The sequence below is a fragment of the Morone saxatilis genome, unplaced genomic scaffold, assembly GCF_004916995.1.
Source record: "Morone saxatilis isolate NCDOM2014 unplaced genomic scaffold, NCSU_SB_2.0 Contig23, whole genome shotgun sequence".
NCBI lineage: Eukaryota > Metazoa > Chordata > Actinopteri > Moronidae > Morone > Morone saxatilis.
This window is the reverse complement of record NW_023339796.1, coordinates 14,143,237-14,167,295: the sequence shown is the minus strand read 5'-3', so window position 1 is coordinate 14,167,295 and position 24,059 is coordinate 14,143,237. Positions and strand designations below refer to the sequence as shown.

General features: G+C 40.2%; 1 protein-coding gene across 1 annotated transcript; it reads right to left on the bottom strand.

The window, feature by feature from the left end:
• Window positions 1-14,926: 14,926 nt before the first annotated feature.
• On the bottom strand, window positions 14,927-23,900 carry LOC118334925. The gene is made up of 21 exons (XM_035671027.1): window positions 23,696-23,900; window positions 22,039-23,252; window positions 21,877-21,951; window positions 21,672-21,789; window positions 21,023-21,171; window positions 20,883-20,942; window positions 20,657-20,790; window positions 20,357-20,549; window positions 18,981-19,087; window positions 18,470-18,706; window positions 17,972-18,131; window positions 17,767-17,861; window positions 17,468-17,673; window positions 17,256-17,370; window positions 16,916-17,098; window positions 16,556-16,662; window positions 16,343-16,417; window positions 16,106-16,210; window positions 15,708-15,822; window positions 15,420-15,588; window positions 14,927-15,317 (listed from the first exon to the last, which is right to left on the bottom strand). Exons 1-21 carry the CDS (start codon window positions 23,898-23,900, stop codon window positions 15,147-15,149), a joined length of 3,993 nt encoding a protein of 1,330 aa, XP_035526920.1. The 3' UTR covers window positions 14,927-15,146.
• Between the last annotated feature and the right edge of the window lie 159 nt (window positions 23,901-24,059).

Here is a 24,059-nt window from a genome sequence, read left to right as displayed (position 1 = left end):
TTTGTTTCTAAAGGAGTGAAAATGGCTCATATATCCAAATCCCTCACACCTGAACAAAACGTCTTTACTTCATAAAGAAAACTCACACAAGATGACTGACAGCACACAATGTTGTAATGCCAAATCGATGTGCTTTATTGTTGTTGTCTGTCTACTCAGAGAAAACAAAATCCAATGAAAGCTGAGGTAACATTGAATCTATCTCCAGTAATCTGATCAGACATATCATCCACAGGTTTTGCCATATATGACTCCAGGCTAACGAGATGTATACCTGCTGCCCTCCTTTTAACTGTGACCCTCTTCTGGGTCACCAACCAGCTTACAACCCAAAGACGTCATACGGCCGCCATATGGAGGTCCTCTACTTGGAGAAGTCCTAAGATAATCTTTTTAATGTTTTTAGCCTCTTAATGACTATTGCCATGATACATTTATGTGGGGATTTCATTGTAAAGTTTCAATTTCTTTTCTCTTCTTTTCATTTTTTACTAGATGTAATTACATGTCGAGGCTACATCAAATCAAAAATCTCATGTTGAAACGGCAACTGTATTGATTCTGTGAGGAATTGCAAAGCAGAAAGTAGAATAACATGCAGCCTACTATAAAAACATATAACGAAAAAACCAAATACATTGGATAAATGCCCGCAGATATTTATTTAAAAGCCCTCTTTCATAATTTTTACTGTTTTAATTTAGCTTTTGCTTTTCATATTTATTCATCAGAAACCATTTGCAAACAGCAGTAACAACAAAACAGAGGTATTCCTAAACAAGAGTGATATTTCATCTGGGTGTATTGGAGTTTTGGAGTTGCCGCTGGTGTAAACACAATCCTCTGTCCATGTTGGGTGGTTGGTGGTGAGGGGGGGTTAGGGTCCTTCACTGTAGGACAAGAAAGAGGAGATAGAGAGAAAAAACTGGTTACTGCCAATATTTCATCATAGCTTCAGCACTGATTAAGCATACTCAACAATTGGTTGTTTTGAGAAAAAAAGAAACATATTCTTTGTGAAACTTTATATGCAGAGAAGCAGAATACAGCTTTGTCATACTGAGTCAGAGGCTATTAAACATCTATCATCTTACAGCCGCTCATCACAGACACAATAAGAGGTCTGTGTCACGTTCCTGCAGCAGCTCTCCATCTACCTGAGTCACGTTCCCCACATTTTTCTTTTCATGTTTTATAGACAGACACTGGAAGTACCAGAGGTAAAGACGGATAGAGATCAGCCTCACCTGTGTTTGTCGTTTGTCTATATCCCCCCCCCCTTCTACTCAAATGTCCACGTCTATTGTTTTACCACTGTACTACACTCACAGTCAATTTATGCATGCTTGTGATGCTGTCACAAGATCCCTTCAAGCTATGAAGTAGCACAATGGATGCGTCTGGTGAAAGCAGCTTTCATCAGTTCACAATCACAAAACACTGGAATGTATAGGGAAGTATGTCGTTTATCTCAGCTTGTTACATAACTCAGTTTCTACGTGGTCTGAACGCAGTTCTTATCTGGAGGAGCTGGACAACAATGAACTTACCTCAATTAATTCAGACTTCGTCTTCCACGAGAGATCACTGAAGAAGGAGAGAGAGATGAGATTTCAAACATAACTCATAACCAAATTAGAGTTTAAAATAAGTGAACAATATGAAATATGCTTATTTGCTTTCTTGCTGAGAGTTAGGTGAGAATATCGATACCACTCTCATGAAGATTGGGAAAGGAGAAACAGCTCGAAATATATTCTCATGCAACTCTTAGCAAGATGCAAATAAGTGTTTATAATTAAAAAAGTCAAACTATTCCTTTACCCACTACAAAACAAAATGTGAAGTGTACATTTTAGAGGATACTTACCCATACCAGCATTACTTCCTGGGCAGAGAACTGAAAAAGAAAAACCCACATATGAACACATTAATGCAGCTGCCACCACAATTGATACACAAGTTGTAAGAACAAATGAAAACGTGTGACATTAATAAATTCAGACTATACACACCTGAGTACGTCCTCGGTTGACAGAAACTGACTTTGATCCCATTCTGCCTCACCGGTGCTGCCACTACTGTGTAGACATCCCCACATGTTTCCTCCTGGATGTCACAGTATCTGCTGCCAGCAGCAGCGATGCAGGTGTAGTTGGCTCCTGTCCCGTACAGCTCTACTGTGTGGTTATGGATCTGAGGTCCCATAGAGAGCCAGTACACCCTGAGGGAGTTGTTGGCTCTGCGATAGAGCTTGACGCTTGTTGGACAACAGGGACCTACAAGAATGAGTTTCTAGTTGAATTGGTGATGTTTATGTCAATGACCATATTGGTGTTTTTGGATGTTTGAGCCTGTTAACTACCAGCTACATTACAACTGACCATTTCCAAAACTAGTAACATGTTCTAGTATTATTGTGTGTGTTAATTTCCTACTTTCCAGGCAGTAATTGGTTTCCTTACATTTCAGTAGTGCTATATAAAACGTTCATTATAGATAAATATATAGATTTCGTTTCAAGTAGTGGATCATTTAAATGTGATGTGTAAATACACCAGAGTTATTCAAAAGGCTTTATCCAGAGTAAAATTATATATATATGTCAGTTTAAAAGACATGCAATACTGAATTACGCAGTACTCAACATTTAAAGCAATACAATGTGGAATTGTAACATAAATATGCACTAAATAGGAAAACATTGTGCAACAGTATCACATTAATTTAGTTTACAAAAAGGTCAAGAAATAGGGAAAAACAGGGAGAAATCCTAAGTTCCAAAAGCCCAAGGTGGTATTGTTTCTTTAAATGTCTTGTTTTATGAGACGAGCCTTCCCCAAATATATTAAATTAACGATATATAACGCAGAAAGGCAGTTAATCCTCATATTTGCTAGAAGCAGGAATACGTTAGACTTAATAAATGGCTTAAACAATTAATTGATTGTTAAAAGTTTTGCTGATCCTTTCAGCTCTTCATTGTATGGACAATGTACAGTGATGAAACAGTACGTGTGATTTGCAGCGATGGGCTCAAATATTCCAAACTACCCCCTTCTTTAAGGCTAGAAAGATAGTTTCATATGTGTGTGTATATTTGTGTGTATATGTATGTATTTGTCCTCACTGGATGAGAATCCACGATAGTTGCACTCGGACTTGTGTCCCGTGCTGCTGATGGCTTCCAGGACGACGCTGTAGTTGGTGCCACAGGTGATGCATCCCATCAGGCAGTGGATGTCCAGAGTGTGGCACTTAGCGTGTCCGCGTGTGGACCTCAGCGTGGTGATGTAGGAGCGAGCTCCGGTGCCAGGTGACCATGTCACGTTAGTCATAGCCTGGGTGACCTGGGTCACATTCACATACATGGGGCAGCAAGGACCTCGGGGAGTGAAATACAGAGAAAAGATCAATTATACTGAAGTGTCTTTACCCTAAAATTTGAATAAAAGCAGGGTTCCAGCTAGACGGGGGTCCCCTGTACTAGCCTGGTTTTGGGCTGTATAAATAAAACTAATTTGGTATTCAACCAATCAAACCTGTTTCCAAAGGATGACTGAATCCAGGCAGACTCCTCCCCACAGTTGTGGTGGCCACTGCCATGACCTCATATGTTGAACCGCAGGGCAGCTGTGTAAGTTCACAAGAGTTGTTTCTTGCCCAGCAAGTGTGTGTGCTATAACGTCCAGTGGCAGTGATGGTATAATTTGTGTTGGGGGAGTTGGGGGTTGTGAAGAGGACTCTGTATGTGGAGTTGTTGATCTTCGTCATATTCAGGATTTCTGGAGCGCACGGAGCTGCAGCAGGACAGACAAAAAATGTAGTTTTCATACCAAAAACACATCAATGTATCACTCTGAGAAATTGTCATTCTTCATCAAACCTCTTGTGTTTCTGTACCAGTACCTGTCTCATGTGTGTGCGGCATGCAGGTGTGGTTGCATCCTCGCAAGTCGCTGCAAGGTGTGACGGTCACTGAATAAGCGGTGTTGCACTTCAGATCTGACAGCGCACACACTGGCGCCGTGTCGTTACAGTGGATGACATTATTAGTCTGTGCTGCTGTTGTCTCGTACATCTCAGCCCCTTTGACCGGTGACCACATGATCTCTAGGGTCTCTGTAGAAACTAGGTTGATGGTAACACCCTCCGGGCAACAAGGAACTGGGGAGGAGGAATGAAAAATAGGTTAGTATAATAATCTATACTTCTCAAAGGACCATAATGGTAGCTTGACATGTTTTAAAGATACATTCTACTTTCCAGGCAGCCATTGTTTTCACCTCATGTCAGCTTGCAGATACTTGAGACATAGGTACTCCATGGCACTGTCTCCCAAACCCCAAATGTTGTGAGCAGCTACATTTTTTCATAGCAAACTTTTTGATTTATCATAACATGGACCTGCCAGTGTGCTTAATACCAGGGAAGTGGTATTGTCAGATAAGTGGCACATCTAACTGGAATACAACCATTTTAATGGTATTAATTACACCGTCTTGTCAAAATATCCGCTGTGGCATATTTTTACAACAATGCCCTTGGTGGAGAATTCAAGGAAGCTGTGTAATCTGAGATCTTAGACTCAGATACCCAAAGGTCATGCAGTCATGAGCTATGATGTCAGAAAATCTAATCCAGAAGACATTTTATAAAAAGGCTAATGTAGATTTTAGCATTTGCTTAAATTAAAAGGGTGCTGTTGAGTTAAAATTTAGATGTTACAGGGAAGAATTGTTAAAACAGTTACTGACTAAAAATGCACGTATCAATGTGACATCTTTGTCAATGTTCACACAATGAGAAGTTAATGGCCAAAAAGATACCAAGCCACGAGTATGGTCCTTTGACTTGATAACAAAAATATGTATTGGTGGTGGTACTCTATGTGGTGCTTCTGGTCCTACTGGTGGTGTAGTTGCGGACGTGGGAATAAGGGCTGGAGCCGGCCTGGTTGTAGGGGAAGACGGTGGTGTGGTAGGTGTAGCCACACATGCAGAAAAATGGGCAGGTGGTGTCAGTGGTGTTGCACGAGTTCTCTGTCCCGTCATCCCTCTTTATGAATGCCATGTAGTACTCCACCAGTTCCACCTCATCCCACACCACCGAGCAGTTGCCTGCTTTGGGCTCCTCTACCCATATGTTGTCTGGGAGACATGGATCTGTCAGAGAAAGAGGGAAATAAAAATGGACATCACTTTTTAAAAGGGACAGTTCAATTTTTGGGTTTATGTTCTTTCTGAGAGTTAGATGAGAATATTGATAGCACCTTTATTAATGCATGGTAAATATATATCAGTGCTGTAGTACTCATGTCCGGTCTCGGACTCAAGAAGTTTTTTCTATTGTCTCGGACTTGTCTTGGACATGGCCATTGGTCTTACCAAATATTCTAGTTGGTCTCGACTGAGTCCAAACAAAACCACTGATGAAGCGCTTGATCAGAAAACAGGTATTGGTTTAATTCAAAGTCATTGGGCATTGATATTGGCACTGGTAACCATGGTTACCAACTGTATGCCTGGCTTATGTCATTGGCAATGGCAAAAGCTTTCTCTTTTCTGTCTTGGTCTAGACTGTGTCTTTCTCATTTGGTCTTGACTTGACTTGGAATCAAACCTCTTTGGAATCGGTCTTGACTACTCATGGTCTTGGCTTGACCACCTCGACAAAGGTGGTCTTGTCTTCAGTGCTGATATATCGCAATAGCTTGGCAACGGTTACCTTAGCTATGCAGTAAAGATTTAAAACTGAGTAGTAAAAGTAACAAAATCTGTCTACCAGCACTTCTAAACCTCAAACCTCACCAAATGATGTATTATGTTTTAAATGTTTAATTAAAATTATATTATGTTGTTTAATCTGTAAAAAAAAACATATGTAGATTTATGGGGGGTTATGTGCCAGAATATTTCTTGGTCAGGTACAGAAAATGTTTCCAGTCTTTGTGCTAACCTAACCGGCTGGTGGTTCTCATCTAACTCTCAGCAAGGAGCAAATACCAAAAAAGTGCAAAAGTGCATTTCCACAAATGTTGAACTGATATTTTAAACATGTAAGATTTCTGAGTGATATACCCACAGGTAATGTAGTCTACTGGTTGCGAGGGGCTGCTGGGACCAGCTTTGTTATAGGCTATGACAGAGACAGAGTGGTTCTGGCCACACTCTGCAGGTGTGATATAACAGTAAGTCTGATCTGTTAAAGTACAGTTCTGGCCATTGGTAGTTAAGGCCACGTAGTCCTCAGCTCCTTGCGCTTTTGCCCAGTACACAGCGATCCCAAGAGACCGACCCTGAGTCACCTGGACATGGGTCACATCTGGGCTTGGGGGACCTGGAAATGAAAGCAGAAGGAAATGAGTAACATAATCTGCTACATTCATGTTACCACCAACTGCTGGGTGTGTTTGTTGTAAGTGATGACTGATTTTCTTTCACACGTTTGTCAATCTAATTCTTATCATGCTTACGTGTGATTTGGCAGACAGTGAGATCATCTCCAGGTCGACCCTCGGAGTCCCAGGCTGTGCCCTTAATACAGTAGGTAGTCCCTGCTTCAAGATTATCAAAGGTCACCATGGTCTGAGTGGTGTTCAGTTTGTGGCGGGTGCTGGAGCCCTCTTTGATGATGCAGAGTGTATAGCGAATGGCATTCTCCACCGGGGTCCAAGTCACAAGGATGGTGTCGTTGTTCGGAGAGGTTGTGTTCAACTTGGGCGCCATTACCACTGCAGACATGTAGAGAGTAATAATGAGAAAATGTTTAAATGGACAAATAGATTTCTTACTTACTTCTACTCTCTATGTGTGAAATTAAATTTCCCAGTGATTAAGTTACATTTAGTTCTCCTTTGGGAAGGAAGACAACCCAGTTCTCATGGTTTTGGTTTTCATATTATGAGAATAGTGTAGTGAAGAGGTGTGGATATGGTGTCCACCCTCCTGTGTTGGCTGCAAAGAGTAACAATGTGCAGTGAAATGACACGCTGTTGTGGCCGGCGGAGAGAGATAAGAAGCTATTGTCCTAGAGGAACAACAGCAAGAGTGCATTTCACTTTTCATACGCTGATTATCATCTTGAGTAAACTGTTTATAATGTGTATAAGTAAAAGTGGATGGAAAGTTTATTATTATTACATTTTATAGATCATTATTAGTAATAATATTATTACCCTTCATGGTGAAAATTATAAATATGTGTTAAATGAGTGTTTATGAGTGTCACTATCTGAACTGCTCAATCCACTGTATGAGTTCGTACCTGTACTGCCCAGGACAGGGTATGAGGGCTGGCTCCTCCCCCCAGAGTTGACAGACATTACACTCAGCTTGTAGTTTGTATAGGGCTGGAGCTGCACCACGGTGCCCGGGGACTTGCTCACCATGGTCTCAGAGAAGAAATCACTAGTCTTTGACTCTGCCCTCAGGATGTAGCTGGTTGCCCCGGAAACCTCAGTGAACTCGACAGTGATGCTGTTGCTGTGTTTGGAGTAGGCCTGTTCAATGCTGGGGACTTCAGGAGCTGGAGACCACATGATAGAAGTCACATCAGTTAGATGGATAACAAAATTAAATGCTTTTAAATTAGTTCATTTAGGATCATTCAGGATGTTTTTCTATTGTTTTTATATATAATATATTATAAATGCAGTATATTTACTCTGCTACTTTATTTGTGTGATTATATTTATGGTACTTTTTCTGTTGAAGGACCCCCTTAACACTGATATGGTACATCTCAAGGGGTTATTTCTAATAAAGAAGCCAGTTTCTACAGATATGATGCATTGCTTTACATAAAATAAAGTAGTTAAAATTACCCCAACCCACTGAAACACTAAAATTCCTCTTGCATGTTGATGCATCACTTATAATAATCAAATAATAATATTAACTATAATAATCAGAGAGGACTTTCTGCCGACATTCTTTTACTTTTGTTACTTTAAGAACATTTAACTGATAATGTTGAGGTACTTTTACTTTGAATACAGAACTTTTACTTTTACTTTTGTAGAAATGATACATTAAGTGTTGCAGCCAAATTTCTGAATCTGAGTCAGGAGTGAGTTTCCCCCTTTACCTCTCCTTGATGTTGTTACCGACCTGTTGTCTCCTCTGTTGCCGCACTGCTGAGGACATTGAATGCATTGTCCATGGCTTCTAGCTGCATGGTGTACACTGTGTTTGGCGACAGGGAGTTGACTGAGCCCATCACCATGTTGCCACCGAACTGAGCAAAGACGGGTTGTTCTGGAGAGTTCTTGGGTGTTGCTGTGATCTTGTAGGAGCTGGCACCAGTGTGGCCGCTCCACTGCACTGTCATACTCTTAGATGTGACCGTAAACACTGACAAAGTGATGTCTGGAGGAGATAGGGAAGAAAGACATGATAGGGTGCATGCAACATTTTGATATTTGGGGTAAAAAAAATCCTAATGCCAGTGCAATAAGAATATTTATGTTGTTTCAGAGCAACATCTTAATTTATGGAATATGGAACTTTTCAAGACAATTTGCATTTTAATTTAAGGTTGATTGTATATTATTTGAGTTTTGGATCATTATAAAGTATCTTTAGGCAAATGTAAAAGAAGAAGAAGAAGAAGAAAACTTACCATTTTTAGCAGCACAAAACTGTAAATTACAAAAAAAATGGCAAGTTAATGAATGAAACAAATAAATAACTTGCTGATAAACAACAGGAATACAGCTTTTTCAACACATGGATATCATCCCAAGGGTAGAAAGTTATTGGCATTTCACATTATACCCCGAGGCAAATTATGCCCTGTATCATATTCTCGGAGCATGAGAGGCAGCAGGCTGCACATTACCTTCACTCAACACAGATTTCAGGACTGGTCAGTGCAGGTATTTCTTTCAGGTTGGAATGAATTTGTCTATTGAGCTAAGGTTGGGCATGCCACACGCACTTGTTGAAAGCAGTGACACTCAAAAGAGCCTGTGTTCCTGTATTTCAAAAGTCCTCCCTTTATACACATATAAAATATGCATTTTATCAAAGATAGGAAAACATGTCAACTACTGGACACTCATGATGTCAAGCTTGTTCTTTGTAGTGTATTTTTCTTGAAATATTTGAAAAGTAGTGTACAATTATAAAATATTATTGCTTACCTCTGTGAAGGCCAATAAAAGCAAAAGTTTTAGCATCTTTAATTGTGTTGTCCCCATGCCTTCAGTGTTTTTTCCCTTCTGAGCCACTGCCTGGAGGCGAGATGTGTGATGCTGTTTCTCAAAATGACTTCAGGAGAGCAGCTCTGGCTTAAATTTGAGTTTTCTCTCTCTCTCTCTCTCAGATGAAACGACAGGTCCGTTATTGTTTCAGCAAATACCAAAGAGCCCAAAGGCTGTAACTCCTCCCCTCAGGGGAGTTTGGGTGGCCTATCAGCACCAGAGGAGGAAGCTCACCTTTGTTATATGGGGATGTAGGTAAAAACAACCGTGTTGCAAGCACTTACTTTTTGTTTTTACAGCATTTAAAATTATATTGTATATTAATTATTGTTTGTTGTTTCCTGTCTCGTCTGAAACATTTCTCTCTGTCTAAAGAAAATACACTTAACACATCCCAGTTGAGAAATATGCAGCCTCACACCTTATATAAAGAGATAACGTGATACAAGTGATGACCTATTTCTGTTACAGGTGTGTCTGGAAGGAGGTTTTATGACCTGGTTGACAACAGTAGATTTCCCCTGGTTTCCACGTCCCCAATATCTTTTCATATTTGAAACCTTTTCTTTGAGCAATTACTCATTTTGTGCTTAATGTGTCAATGAACGAACAAATCTATCAACAGCACTTTAAGAGTTGTACATATAGGTGTTGGTTCGGTGTCAATATAGCATCTGTAAGGCAGTTAGAAGCCCTAGGATGTGTACAATACACATATTTATTTTCTCTGATATAGATATAGTAAATTCATCTGCTTCTCAGTCAGTTTAGGTGAATTATCACTTAATTTACTTAAATTATCACGTAATAACACTGAAAAATGAACCGTCAGAAAAAAGCTGGCTTATGTAACCACATACAACATACATTTGGATAAGTGTAACATCATGCTTTGTGCTAGAGAGCTTTACTGTATGTGCAAATAATTCCAGTTTCAGTGACAAATGCTAGGTAAGGTTAGAATAATAACCTTTCTTTTCCCCAGTGGCCAGATATCTGCGTCAGGTGTGTATTATGAAGATGGGCTGGGAGGATCCCTAAGGACCAGCTCTGGACAATCACTTTTGTGCATAAAGTCCAAAAGGAGAGTACAAACTGTGTCGGATTTATCTTTTTTGTAAGATTGTATTAACAAATAAAAGTTAATAAAACATTTTGTTGATGTGGTAACATCAACAGCAAAAAAACAAAGACCCACAATGCCAATGACAAAGCAAAACAAGACAGAACAAAACACCCAACAACACATATTTACTCCCCACATCAAACTAACAAGCTCAACCTCAGTATCTTCATATCTGCTTAAATGATGTTGAATATAAATAAATATACATCACGAATACACACAGAGAAATAGGGGTATCATTTCTGTACCCAAAGGTACATTTGTCAGAAAAGTGCCATGTAAGGTATGAAAAAGGTACTTAAGGTGATAACTGTGGACCTTTGTTTCATTTTAAAGGTACAAAATCATGGCTGACAGAAAGGGGTAATAATTGTACTTTTAACCAGCTTAAGGTACAGGAAACATGTTATAGCAAATCAGTGATCACAAAATCTTGATTTAAATTTAGATTTGGGTTTACTGAAATAAAACAGGCTTCTGGTAAATTTCCATTCAATTTTTGGTCTGTGTGGCCTAGGAATACTTTCATGGGCAAAGAACTAGGACAGCACTTGCCACACAGACGTTTTTGGGCAAGACGCCCTTTTTTAGCATGTATTGGCAAGTTCACAATGGATCTATTTGAGTGAAGTATGAAGTATTATCACTGATTTATGTCTGTTTTCTCATTCTTTGCATTCCTCCGTGGGGACTCGTTCTTCTGTATTTATTTTACTTTATTTTATGCTGTAGCCCTCCTTTATTGAGCCCGCGAGGAGTTGGGTAGTGCAACCCATTTTCTCCCTGCAGTAAACTGTGGCATGTGCACTTGTACTGTTGAAGCTTACAGAGATTAAAACTTGATGCTGTTACAGCATTCACTTGTTATGGACACATCTTTTCTAGCTGAACAATACTGAAAAGTGTTTAAAGATGTAAACTAATTGTTATTTCTTTAATTAGATTTTGGTGAATAATTGGAAATGGCCAGCGGTGGCCTAAAGGTTAAAGAGCCTGTGACCGGAAAGATATCCATTAAATCCCCGAAACTGGCAGGATAAATTTGTGTGAGGAAAGTGAAGAGGCAGCACTTGGGTGCCCTTGAGCCTTGTAAGACTTTTAACCCCAACCGCTGTGGTTGCATAATCTTTTTGTACCAGGACATAAAGGAGCATTTTTGTCACAAGGGTACAGAAATGTTCTTTTAGAGATACAGAAAAGAAGGTACAAAAATGTACCATGTTCAAAGGTACAATGCTTATACCCTGTTAGTGACAATGCATTTGTACCCTTTTAGGGTCAATTGCTGTGCCTTGATTTCTTAGTGTGTGTGTTTTTTCTCTATTGAGTACCCGTATCTTTTATGCAATAACAACAATATGATCCTTTAGCTTCCAACCGCTCAATTGTTATACTCCAGGTAGTTTATTGTCCACCTGTCATACTTCTAACAGAGAAACTAAAGAAATACATAGAAAGCAAACAAAAACCTAAAACCAGGTTAAAGTATAAACGTAACTTCTTTATTTGGGCTACTCTACTGTCTTTTCCATGTCCAAAAGATAACACGTTAACTGTGTCAGATTTCCCAAATCACTGGTCTAATTGTTTTGTATACAGATAATACTAAAGTGCTAAGTTACAATTGTGTAGAAGTTAGAGGATTCTTGTCCTTAAAGTCTGTCTTTATAGCCTTTAACATGGTTCCAATAGACGTAATGGGAGATATCTTTCAAAATGCTCCTTTTGTGTTTCCCTGGACAGTGTTTCTGTGGTGTGGTGGGAGGTTAGAAACACAAAGAGGGAATGTCGCACTAAAAGTCTGTAAATGTGGAAGAAACTCACTTGATTTGTCTAACACAGACTGTTGAAGCCTCATATTAACTTCAGATAAACACTGGAATGCGTTTTTACACAGAATCAGGACTGTGGGTTTTTGCCAGTATGGAGAGTAGGAATGAGAGGAGCATGCAAGCAAAAACTAATTCAGGGAATTATGTATGAATATAATGTAACAAATGGACATGTGAGTGTTTTAAGACAGCATTGAAAAACTGTGAAACACCAGCACTTGTTTTACTTCACTTAAACAACATGAATGATTTTCTTTGGATAGTGTGATGAGTTTTTTAATAACTGGTTTGTCATAATGAAGTCTACAATCTAATCAAGTCTTCCACCTCTGTCATCTTGATAATGTCTCTACTGGGCACTTTAAAAGCGGTAACTGGTACACAGAGACTGGTACATTTCCCTCTGACTCCATCAGCTCAGACTGTGTGCTGCTCAGAGTTAGCATAAGCATAAGCATAACTTTGTGAATGTGAGTAGGATCCTAAATTAAATAAAGATAAGGCTCTCCTTCTGTCATTAGGCTGCTGGACTATCAGTCAGTTACTGGCTATGTTAGCGTTATGAACAATTTGCATTTGTATTTGTCAAAATGTCCATCTTCATTTTCCACAAGTATCATTATTTGTTGCACCGTTCTTACTTTTTAAATTACATTAGAATAAAATAGAATAAACTTTATTGTCCCTGATGGGAAATATGTTTTGGGCACAGTGCTACAATTTGTTGCTTCACAGAAAAAAACATACCACAACAACAGACACACATCAAAAAAACAAAATCAAAATCAACAACACAAAAAAAGACACTATAATTTTAACACTGACAATATGGCAGCTTAAAAAGAGACTGAAAGGAACTATAAGAATTAAAGTGCTACTGTGCTGGTTTCACATTACACTTGCACTAACTCCATTAGCACATACTGTACTCTATTATCTAAATATCTAAATATATGAACACAAATTTGGTTGCTCAGTCTTTGGTCAGGTAAAAAGATTGTTGATGTGTGCATAAACTTAGTTAGTCATGTCTCTTTTGTTAACTTTCTGTTACAGTATATCATGACTTTATGTAATTGCGTTCCACAAAGCCTCAAGCTGATACGAGTGTCTTTCAACTGGATTGTCTGCCTCAAGAAAAAAAATATGACTTCCCCCTTGGACAATGAAAATTTGCCAATACAACTGCCAGGAACTGGAGAAATCTTGTGACAGACCACAACAATGAGAACCTCCCTGCAGGTCTCACAGGTCGCAGAGCCAATCACAAGCTGCTTATTAAAAAAAAAGTTACGTTTTCTTTTCTATGTAGAGAATTTTGTAATCCAAGTCAAGTTAGACCCTAACTTCAAATAAGGACATGAATATTATGAGGATATCCCTAATTAAAAAAGCGTCATTGGATCATCACACAGTGGTGAAATAGCAACAGTTTTCCACGTGTCTTGCTTTCTGCACCTGTTAGCTAGCACATTAATGACCTCTAACTTTTCTAATCTATTCTTGACCAGAAGACCAGAACACCAGAATTTTGTACGCTTCCTAAATAACATTGTATGCATACGATACCCCTGAGGTGTCATTTTAGCCTCTGTTTCACACCTGTGTTGTCATTTACAAACTATGAGGTGCAACTACCTACAGCAAGTTTCTTCTTTCAAGTGAAGTTACAAAAAGGCTAAAAATTAACATTATTTTCCATAATTCTGCTGATAATTTGTATTACGTATTTACTGCACAGTATCGTAGCTTTTCAATTACAGTGGGCATTTAAGATAAAGTCCTCCAGTTAAGACATTATTCTACTACTGTGTTAACTAAAAAAGGCTTATTACACATTCAACATCACTGAAACGCTTTGTTCCATACTGTCTCAGGAGCTGCCTGGTCTGTGGGGGTGATTCTGTATTTGTGTTTAAATGTGAGACATCGACTGTGACCAGTTTGCCTACAGGTTAGTTACTGTAACATCTCTTCTTTGAACAATCAGTGGGGACCGTTCAGGAATGTTGTTTGGAAATGTCTTCTTTCCTGATACCCCCGCTTGAACAACAGTGAAAGTCGATACCCCACAACAAAAACTGAACACAGCCCGGCACCAGCAGGTTATTGCGGTGACAAAGCACGCAACAGAAACTCAGTAAGAAGACACTGAGTCACTAGCAGCCACAGGCCAGCAGGATGGGCATTAGAGGCGTCAAATGAGCACATTAGCTAAAAGGATAAAAGTTGATACTTATTCGCACTAAAGACAGAGAGGGATTTTCCTGAAAGCTTATATTACCAATCTGACCTGGTTTAAATTTAATTTAACTTTATCTCCTTACCCTGTGGCTTATGTGTGTATTGGGTAACAAATAGTTGGAAGGCAGGTAAAATAAAAAAAGAAAACCCAAGCATTAGGTGACATAAGTGTATCGAAATGGACCATTGTGAAAAGATAAAGTTTATGTTTATTGCTGAGTGACACTCTACTGACACTGCCCCCAAACCAAATGTCATAACAGGATCATACTGTAACAATTTCAGTTTTCACTAATTCATTTCTGATAAAATAATTTAAGGTTTATAAACTGTATTGATCTAATATTGTCCCTATATCAAATATCTGATGTTAGAAAGTCATTGTGCACACTATAAAGTATGTTTGGTTACATTTTACTGACTGGTAAGAGCCTGGATGAACACTCAATACAAACAAAATGCTGTCCATTAACAAAAGTATCAGTTTAATTTAAAAAAAAAAAAAACAACAACCCAAACTTACAAAGCACAGGTAAGATTACAATATACAAAATGTAATTTTTACAGTGTGATTTCAGACTTCTCTACGTATTATAAATATACAACCGTGTACAAAATCAATAACTTAACACAAAAATGTCCTTAAATAACTCTTATCGTGCAACAAAGACATTTTACATCAGGTATCATAGGCACTGGCAGATTGATGATTACAATAAACTGATCTGTACCCTGCCTGTTATAATGCATGGTGTTTCCTGCCCCCTAGTGGCTGCAGGCTGTGCATTTTCCTGTGCAGTTGAGCCTTGGCCAGGTCAGCTGACAGTCTCTTGGCCATTCGGTCTGTGGTCCTCTTCATGCTGCGGGCCACCTCAATAGCCTGGTCTAAGGTCTTGTTCATTTCTTCCTCCTAGAAAACAGTAGCCAAATTTCCAATGAGCTGACCATGAAGAAATGTCACAGAAACAACAAATAGTTGGCCCTTTTATGAGCTACAGAGGAGACATCTTACCTTGCTCCCTCTGCGTCTGCCTGTCCTGCTGCCAGTTTTTGAGGGCACTGATACTGGGGACAGTGTCCGCTGGAAGTACACATTGCTGGGCAAGAGTGCTGAGTCTGACTGGGTGGAGCGCTTTCTGTGATGGGACGTGGACTGCAGCATTGGCTCCCTCACTTTATAGCTGAATTTGAGGACAGATAGCAAGAAAGAACGATTCCACTTTAACTGAACTAGATTATTTAATAACTTTCTGCTTTCAGTGAGCGATGTGTTTGTGTTACACTTGAGTTGTGGGGTTACCTTGCAGGCAGGCTGCTGGAGGACGCGTAGCTGACCTGGAGAAGGGGCTTCTGAGGAGGTGGAGAGGAGAAAAGAGACCATCTCTCCTTGGAGTAAAAACGCTCCATGACGGCTGCTGACCGTAGAAACATGACAGCACTAGTGTGTACACTAATTAAACAAAAAACTGCACATATTTACAGTCCTGGTTTTTAGATTTAAGTTACTGACTGAGGACTTTTTATTTATGATGATTATGGTGGTGATATGGCACTGATGGCTGCTGTTTGTGCCGGGGTTGCTACTCTTGTGCTTTTCTAGTATATGCTCTGAAACCAATTTGTCTAAATATAGTTGTTTTTTTTTGCCGTATGCAAAAAAGGTTGATGTTATAAACATTAGATAGTAAAATCACTTACTTTGTACTCTCTGCTTGGCATGGCTGTCACAAGCCTCCTCATTCCTCCCTTTTAAAATGGAGCTGGTCAGACCAGAGTTTTTCCCTGAGCCATTTCCCTCTGACCCTGACAAAGAGTAACACACACATCCCATTTTGGATACAATATCCCCATGTAAATGATATACACAAGATAAATTGTTACATAGAATTAGGGTCTTTATGGCGCTGTACTGTGAAATATAGCTGTGGCTCTGACCTCTGTTGGACTGCAGCTGCCCATGAGGTTTATATTGCAACATAATCTCAGAGCCAGCCACGTCATCACTGTCACCTCAAGAGCAAACGATCAAAACCATAATCGGTGATGGAGGAAATATACGCACACAAACATAGATACAGATGTAGAGACATGCTGTGAGACGTGTGTGAGTTTTTTGTTGCAATTTAGTGTGTTGTGTTGGTAAAGTACCTTTGCTCTTGCTGGGGTCCATGTCTGAAGAGATCCAGTCCTCTAGCCGCACCTGACTGGAGCTGAGATTGCTCACATTTTGTCTGCTACTCGATGGCTTCCACACACTGATGGTTAGAAGAAAAGAGGTCATAATAATGATTGTGTAATTAATAAATGGTAAGAACATGATAGGACTTTGAATGCTAATCCTACACTTTTAAGTAGTATCTGTATTTTTCATGCCAGCTTTTTACATAGACATGTTATGATATAATGATTAGGTAAATATTAACCAAATGTCACATGAGTACACTCCAACAATGCCCCTTATCCTTCTGTTGCTCCACTAATACCAGCCTTGCAGGATCAGTTTCCCACCTGTTGCAGGCTGGCCTGTGGTGGGTCCGAGGTCGGGTTTTAGACTTGCGTTCCTGACGATCCTGTCTGTATTTGCAGGTGAGATAGTCCATCTTCTGTGCTAGGTGAGGCAGCTGGACCAAGCCCTCCTCAAGGTCCTTCTTCAGTCTTGACACCTCTGACTGCAAGGCCAGGATAGCCTCACTAAACACACACAGACATTTAAAAGATCACAATGTAAATAGGTAATGGCATAGAAGAAGATGATTAAATGTTTATCTGCGTTGGTGAAACAACTGCTTAAAGTTCTAGTTTTTAGCAGTCAACCAACAGTACTAGCTGCTTCTTAGCACATACAGACCTATTACAAGAGCAGGAATACAGTGGGCTGTCTGTCTCTTCTGTATCCATGGTGGTGCTGAGTACGGGCTCAGATACGTGCTGATGGAGCTGAGCAGGTGGTCTGCCTTCAGATCCTGTGCGGTCAGTGGTGGAGATGCATTCATGATTTCAGTATTGACCAGATAAGGTGAAATCAAAAGAGAAATTCTTCATGAAGAAGGATTTGCTCACCCTGCAGCCTGACTGAGGGCTCCTTAGTGGTGCTCTCCACCCACCGCTCCACTGCCACTGCCACCCCACAGGACTGTGTTTGGACTGATGGGTGGGGACTGGCCCACCGCTGGCTGGTGAGGCTGGCTGAATGGATGGCGGTCTGCAGGTTGGAGCAGGAGCCCTCACTGTCGGAGCTACTTAAAGCATCATTCTGGGACTGCACACTGTAGTAGGGAGGATGAAACTTGAGTTATCCTTACATTAGATCTATATCATATGTAGACAGTGTCATTGTTGCTGTTTATGTAGATTTGTACCTTTCTGAGAGCAGATTTGGTTGAAATGATCCAGAAGCTGATTGATTCAAGTAAGAGCTCCCAAATCCACTATCTGTCTCTGGGCTCACAATCCTCTGACACCCAGAAAAAACACACATCAGTTTAAAATAAAGTACCCAGTGCATCCTACACACCACTGTACCTGAAACGGCAAACAAACCAATTATTATTATCTGTGACCGACCTGTGATACAGAAGAGGTGTTGAGAGGCGGCTCTGAGAGGCTGTGGGTGCTTGAGACTCTGGGTGCATCAGAGGAAGCAGAGACCTCCACAGCCAGACTCACACAATCACCCAGATCACATTCACCCACTGGGTTCAGGACACTGTACAGGGAGCTACAACTGCAGCAACAACAATTGAGATATTTAGAGGCTTAGCACTGGAGATGAGGGGAGTTAAAGTAGTATTTTAACAAATAGCAAGGCATGAAAAGCATTTGATGATTTCATGATTCAGCTAACTCCTCTTGGTATAGTGCATGCTTCCTATTTCTGTGATGACAATACATACAGTATGCAAAAGTAGCTCACTTACACTGTGACAGGATTACAAGAGCGATTACTTGTATGAGCCTTGCATTATTTAAGAGCAAACTAGTACTGAGAAGCCACAACAGAATAAATGAGTCACAGTTTGTTCTTTTGTAAGATCAGGTAGACTTTAATATCACAACACTAACCTGTCGGGCGTCCACTCTCTCTGTCTTGAGGATGAGGTCGTTCCACTCAAGTATGCTAAGATGTTACTGTGATCTATCGCCTCTGACAAGACAGAGCTCCTCTCCTCTTCAGTCTCAGCTGTCTGGATGTCCAGTCCGCCCAGAGAGCCCTGTGAGCTCCTGAAACAGAACAGAGAAAAAAAAAACCCTGCACACATGAGACTCAAACACTCAGTGGAACCTAACCCCACACCGCACCTGAAACACTATCTGCTCCATGAGAAGCCAGGGAGTGTGCCTATTTGAGCACAAACACACACACAAGCACCCCTCAAAACATCAATAGCGAGACACAACAGTGACAGTGAAACTTGCACAACAGTGGTGCATTATATTTATATATCCTATTAATTACTTTCATTTATATACATAGAATTATCAATGGTACTTGTTTGAATAGATTTTTCTGTATGCAATAAAAAGGGAAATATTATTGGAGACATTTTAACATTAAAAATGTTACCTTAAATACTGTAATCCGTCATCTGCATGGGCCTCACTGGCCTCTTCCTCTTCTTTTTTTCCCTCTTTCTGTGTCTCTATATTATAACCCACAGTGGAAAAACCTGCACTTGGTCCCTGAAACATGAGACCCAGTCAGATAATTTGCAGTTAGTGTAATCTTACACAAACACCCACTCAGCATTTACTCCACGAGAGAATTAATCCCAAGTTCAGGTGCAGGGTGTGGATGCTACAAAACAGTGCACTCAGTTCAGTGCATTAACAGGCTAACATGTGATTATGTTTCACATACACGTGAGGCTGATGGGAATGTCATTTGTTTGGCTGATATTTGGTCATAAACCAAAATGTAAAGTTTAAACCTGATGGTGGTACTAAAGGAAAGGTCAGAGGAAACCTGTTGGTGGCGGGATATTAAAAGTCAGGTTATCATCAAAGTCGTTCATAAATGTTTCTACAAAATAGCTTAAAATTCTTAAGGTTGAAAAAAACAAACAAACAGGAAATAGGAAAGTAATATACACAGTATAGTGTAGGTAATTAAACACTATAAACTATCAGAACAAAAAACAATATGTATCTAGAAAAAAGTGATTAGTTAGTTAACTGTGATTGTCAATATGTGCTGCTAACAATTTCAACAAATGTAGTGACGCTGAGAAAATCATGAACTGAAGCCTCCAAAAGTTCAAGACAAATTGTTCAACATTTAGGCAAAATTCAGTCAAGAAAAAAAATTATATACTTTCTCGAGTGAGGTAACTTTACATTTTTTAATCATTAAAACCAGTTTAGATGTGATAGATTTTTTGGAAAATGGTAAAATGCATTTGTTGCCACATGGAAACTAAATGCGAATATGGAAGTGATGGTTACTAGACTATATTTACAACTTTTGATTGCATTTAAATGGGAAAAAAAAACTATACTAAAACTAAACTAAACTTAAATAATTTGTTTATATTTTGTGATTTCAGACATTTTGTAACTATAATGTATTGTCTGGATTACTAATTACACCACTGGAAATCATTGTGCAAAAGGAATTATGATATCCCACCCAAATAATATGTTGGTCCACTTTTGTCTACAATATTTAATATATTGCTGTTTTACAGGTTACAAATACACTGTGATATATAGTCCAGATAGTACGGTAATTGGAATTGTAGGCAGTATTTTGTGCTATTTTGCCATATGCTGCTTTCATCCGTAGAACATGTAAACCAGATTCTTTTATGGGAGAGGGAAAGAGAACGGGAGCAGAGTTTGCTCTTCCTCCAGACGGGAGTGAGGAAGAGCTAGTGAGCACAGTGACAGCTCAGAGTCAGAGGAGCACAGATATAGAACCAGAGAAAACAGGTAGAGGTATTAGATAGTTACCTCATGCAGGGATGGTGGAGGTGAGGGTGTGGCCAAGCAGAAAGGACTGGGGCTCACATGCAGCATCTCTTTCATGGGCGTAGGAGTGGAGGTTGACTGGGGAGGAGAAATCTGCTCACACACGTTTTTGTCTATCATCTCCTTTATGTCCTCAAGGTGCATCCCTATCCTGAATATGTCTCCCTCCACCTGCCTGCACACGTGTTAACGCACAAACACATACATATGTACACGCATCAGTGGATGCATTAACATGATTCTGACACATTCACACAGGTGCGATAGCGGAGTCTCTTTAACCTGTTTGGGTCAAAGGTGCCAGTGTTCCTGGACAGGCCCATGTAGTTCTGCATCTCCAGAGCTCTGTGCTCTTCCTTCTTACTGATGTATTTTCTTTCCAGCTGGTCCTGAGCCTCCATAATGCTCCTCAGTATCTGACAATGGACATATTTTTAAATGATAATGCATCTCAGAGACATACAACAATTACACAAAGAGCTACATATAGGCTGTAAACAGTACTTACCATCTGCTGTTCTGCTGTGCTCACTGACATGTTGCTTACGCTCAATTTGAATTCTTCCACCTGAAGTGAAGAGGGTTCATAAATGGTTTTACACGTCTGGTCTTTTCATGGTAGCTTTCCTGGTATATCTTTAAACTTACTTTCTGCATGAACTGGCGGATGATGTCTGTCAGCTCAGCAGTCATTCTTTCCCCATCACTGGGACCCTCCTCAGGCTGGCTGGGAGAAGCTGTGTTCACCTCTTTAATGTTGCTCTTGGGGGTTGTTGCTTCTTTTACACCAAAGTTTTCTGAAGAAGAAAACAAGACACTGGAGTGACACAGACTGGACTAAGGCTGGCAAATGTCCTTGATATTGAGTCTTTGATGAATTTTACCTGTCAACCTTGTACAGATAAGTGGAATCAAATGGTCATTTTATTCTTACCTGTCTTTACTTCACCAGTGTACTTGATGAAAAACTTAATATTTTGTACTTTCAGTGTATATATGCAAAATGTTAATTTGAACATGATATATGCAGTTACTGATGATCTCATGATTAAAAAATACAATACAAAAATCAAAAGTGAAATATTTTAGTGTGGCTAGGTTCTCAAGTTCACAGTCATTGTTTTCTATTTAATTAAAGTGCTCCAAAAGCAAATAAAATGTGTTTGCTCAACTAGAATAGTGTCATCTGACCCCATTTATCTCTATGGAAACCAGTTGCACTTCACTGCGTAATTGGTAGGTAGCGAAGCAAAGTGCTGACCTGTCATAATATCAGATGTCAGACACAGAGACGTACCTGATGGGGGAAAGTGAGGAGCCAAGGATCCAAGATGGCTTCCCTCCACTCCAGCTAAGTTTCCCTGATTATCATCATCACACTCGAAATAAAGCATTGGTTCTGAAGAGAGCTGAGTCTGTGAAAAGATCCATACATTTGCAATTAAAATGTGACTCTTGAATGCCAACACAACTCAGGTCAGTCTAAAAAAACATTTACTTACATTGGTTCCTAGTCTCATTTGATCTATAAGGTTCTCTGCCTCAGCATATCTGGTTAGTAATTTATCATATTCAGCCTAGAGAAATATGGAGTGAGACAAACGTTAGTCCTACGCCCCATGCACAGCATTCATATTTGTTACTGTCTTCTGAATGTTTTCTACCTGCAGGTGATGCACCAGTGCTGGAGGAGTCTCTTTGTTTTCGTCTTTGAAGACATAGGGCTTCTCTGACGGCTGGACTGAATCCTCCAGGACTCTGCTGATCACCTCTAACATCCCTGGAGAGGACTGGGCTCTGTGGATGGTGCTGGGGCTCTGAGGAACAGGTCTGGCTGGTCCACTTGGAGCTTTGGGGATTTTTACTTTGGGGGCAACCTTGGAAAAATCAGGGAGCGGGTAATGGACTTGGCCCTGGCCATACTTCATCTCACTGAAGGATCTGGTGCGCACAAGGGCGACTCTCGGACCCTCATCACCCTCTTCTGTCTTTTCCTGCTGTACTTCATCTAGGGCACTTGTATCCCCACTGTCCTGCTTTGAGTCAGTGCTTGCAGAGCTGGACGTAACGCTGTCTTTAGCAGCAGAGGTTACATTATCAATTTTCCTTTCTACTTCTTCCTCTAAACTTGAATTTTTCGATGCACTTCTACTGTTTTCTTCAGCCCTGCCAGAGCAGAAACTCTCAGAATGAATCTCAGAATGACACGCAGCACTCTCCGAGTGGCTATTATTGATTGCTGTGCTGTTGTGTGTTGGAGCCCAGCTAAAAACGGTGTCATCCATGCTCTCCAGCAGGGACACCTCCGGCAAGGTCTCTGCCTCAATCAGCCTACCTGACCGCAGCAACTCATCCTGGGAGAAATGTCGCAGCAACAACTGGTTAATGTCTGCAGGACAGTGGCATGATGGGGAAACCTCACTTGGCTTGGAGGCATCAAAAAAAATGTCCTTTTTGGTGTTGGCATCCTCTGGAGCCGCAGTTGTTGGTTCCTCAGAATTGTGCTCAACAGAATCCAAGCGATCAATAACATCATCTCTATCTCTTATATTACATTCAAGCAAACCCGGAACATCAGGACTTGCATGAACAGTTTCTCTTCCATCGGAGCTCATGTTGCCCTCAGAGATAGCTGTCTGGTTGAAGTAGCGTCTTCCAAGGTCACCATCATAAGGTAGGTCATCCTGATCTTCGTCACTAGTATTTTGCCCCGGGTCGTCACAACCCTGGTTTAAGGGAGGCTGATCTTGCATGGTGTTTGGTCTTTGGGCAGACACGTGCAATATGCTGCTCTTGCTCTCTACTACCCTCTCACTCTGATCGCTGACAACACTGGACTCTGAGGAGGTAACATCCAAGGCTGACAACTCTGCACTACCTGCTGATACAGAACACCAACACAAATACCAAATAAGACACTTGCATAGATTTAGTCCTCAGTCTTTGCATTTATCTTTTTTAAGATTGCCACTTAATAAAAATGACAGCTCCGTTTTGTGACCCTGCCAACATATGTCATTACATGTATTTTTAACTGTACCATTTTTGGTTTTGTCACATTACATGTCGCCAACAAAAGAATTAAACCTCCAGGAAAACAGTGTGCCACAAAGTGCTTTCCATATTTTGAATTTAAATTCATGTCCAATCCTACAACCACCACTGTAGTGAATCTGTGAAGAAGACTGTAGCTTGTGCTTCAATGCAAACTTTTGTTATAACACTGCAAATAATTATTCAGACAGCATGATGTATGACACAACAAGCCAGTTTAACATCCAACAAAAAACTCAACAGACAGAAATAAACTCCAGGACTTACCACTGAGATGGATGCTGACCTCTGAGGCAGCAGACTCTGTCTGAGACAGATGTAAAGCTAAAGAACTCTCCAGATCACTCAAGTGGAGACTTTCATCCTCACTTAGGTCAACAAAGATGCTCTGCTGAATGCACTTCTCCCAGATCACAGTGGGCTTGTCCTCTCCCTGAACATCCTCATCTGATTCCTCCAGTTCTCCCTCCATGGACACTTTGTCTGTAACAGAAAATGTCACCCTCTCTTCACCTGTGTGGGGTAAGAAAGGAGGCTGGAACACCTGTTCATCACTTAGCAACGCAACTTGTGAGCTGACAACACTGGATCGAAATGTGCAAAGCTGTCAATTATTTAACAATCGATGCAT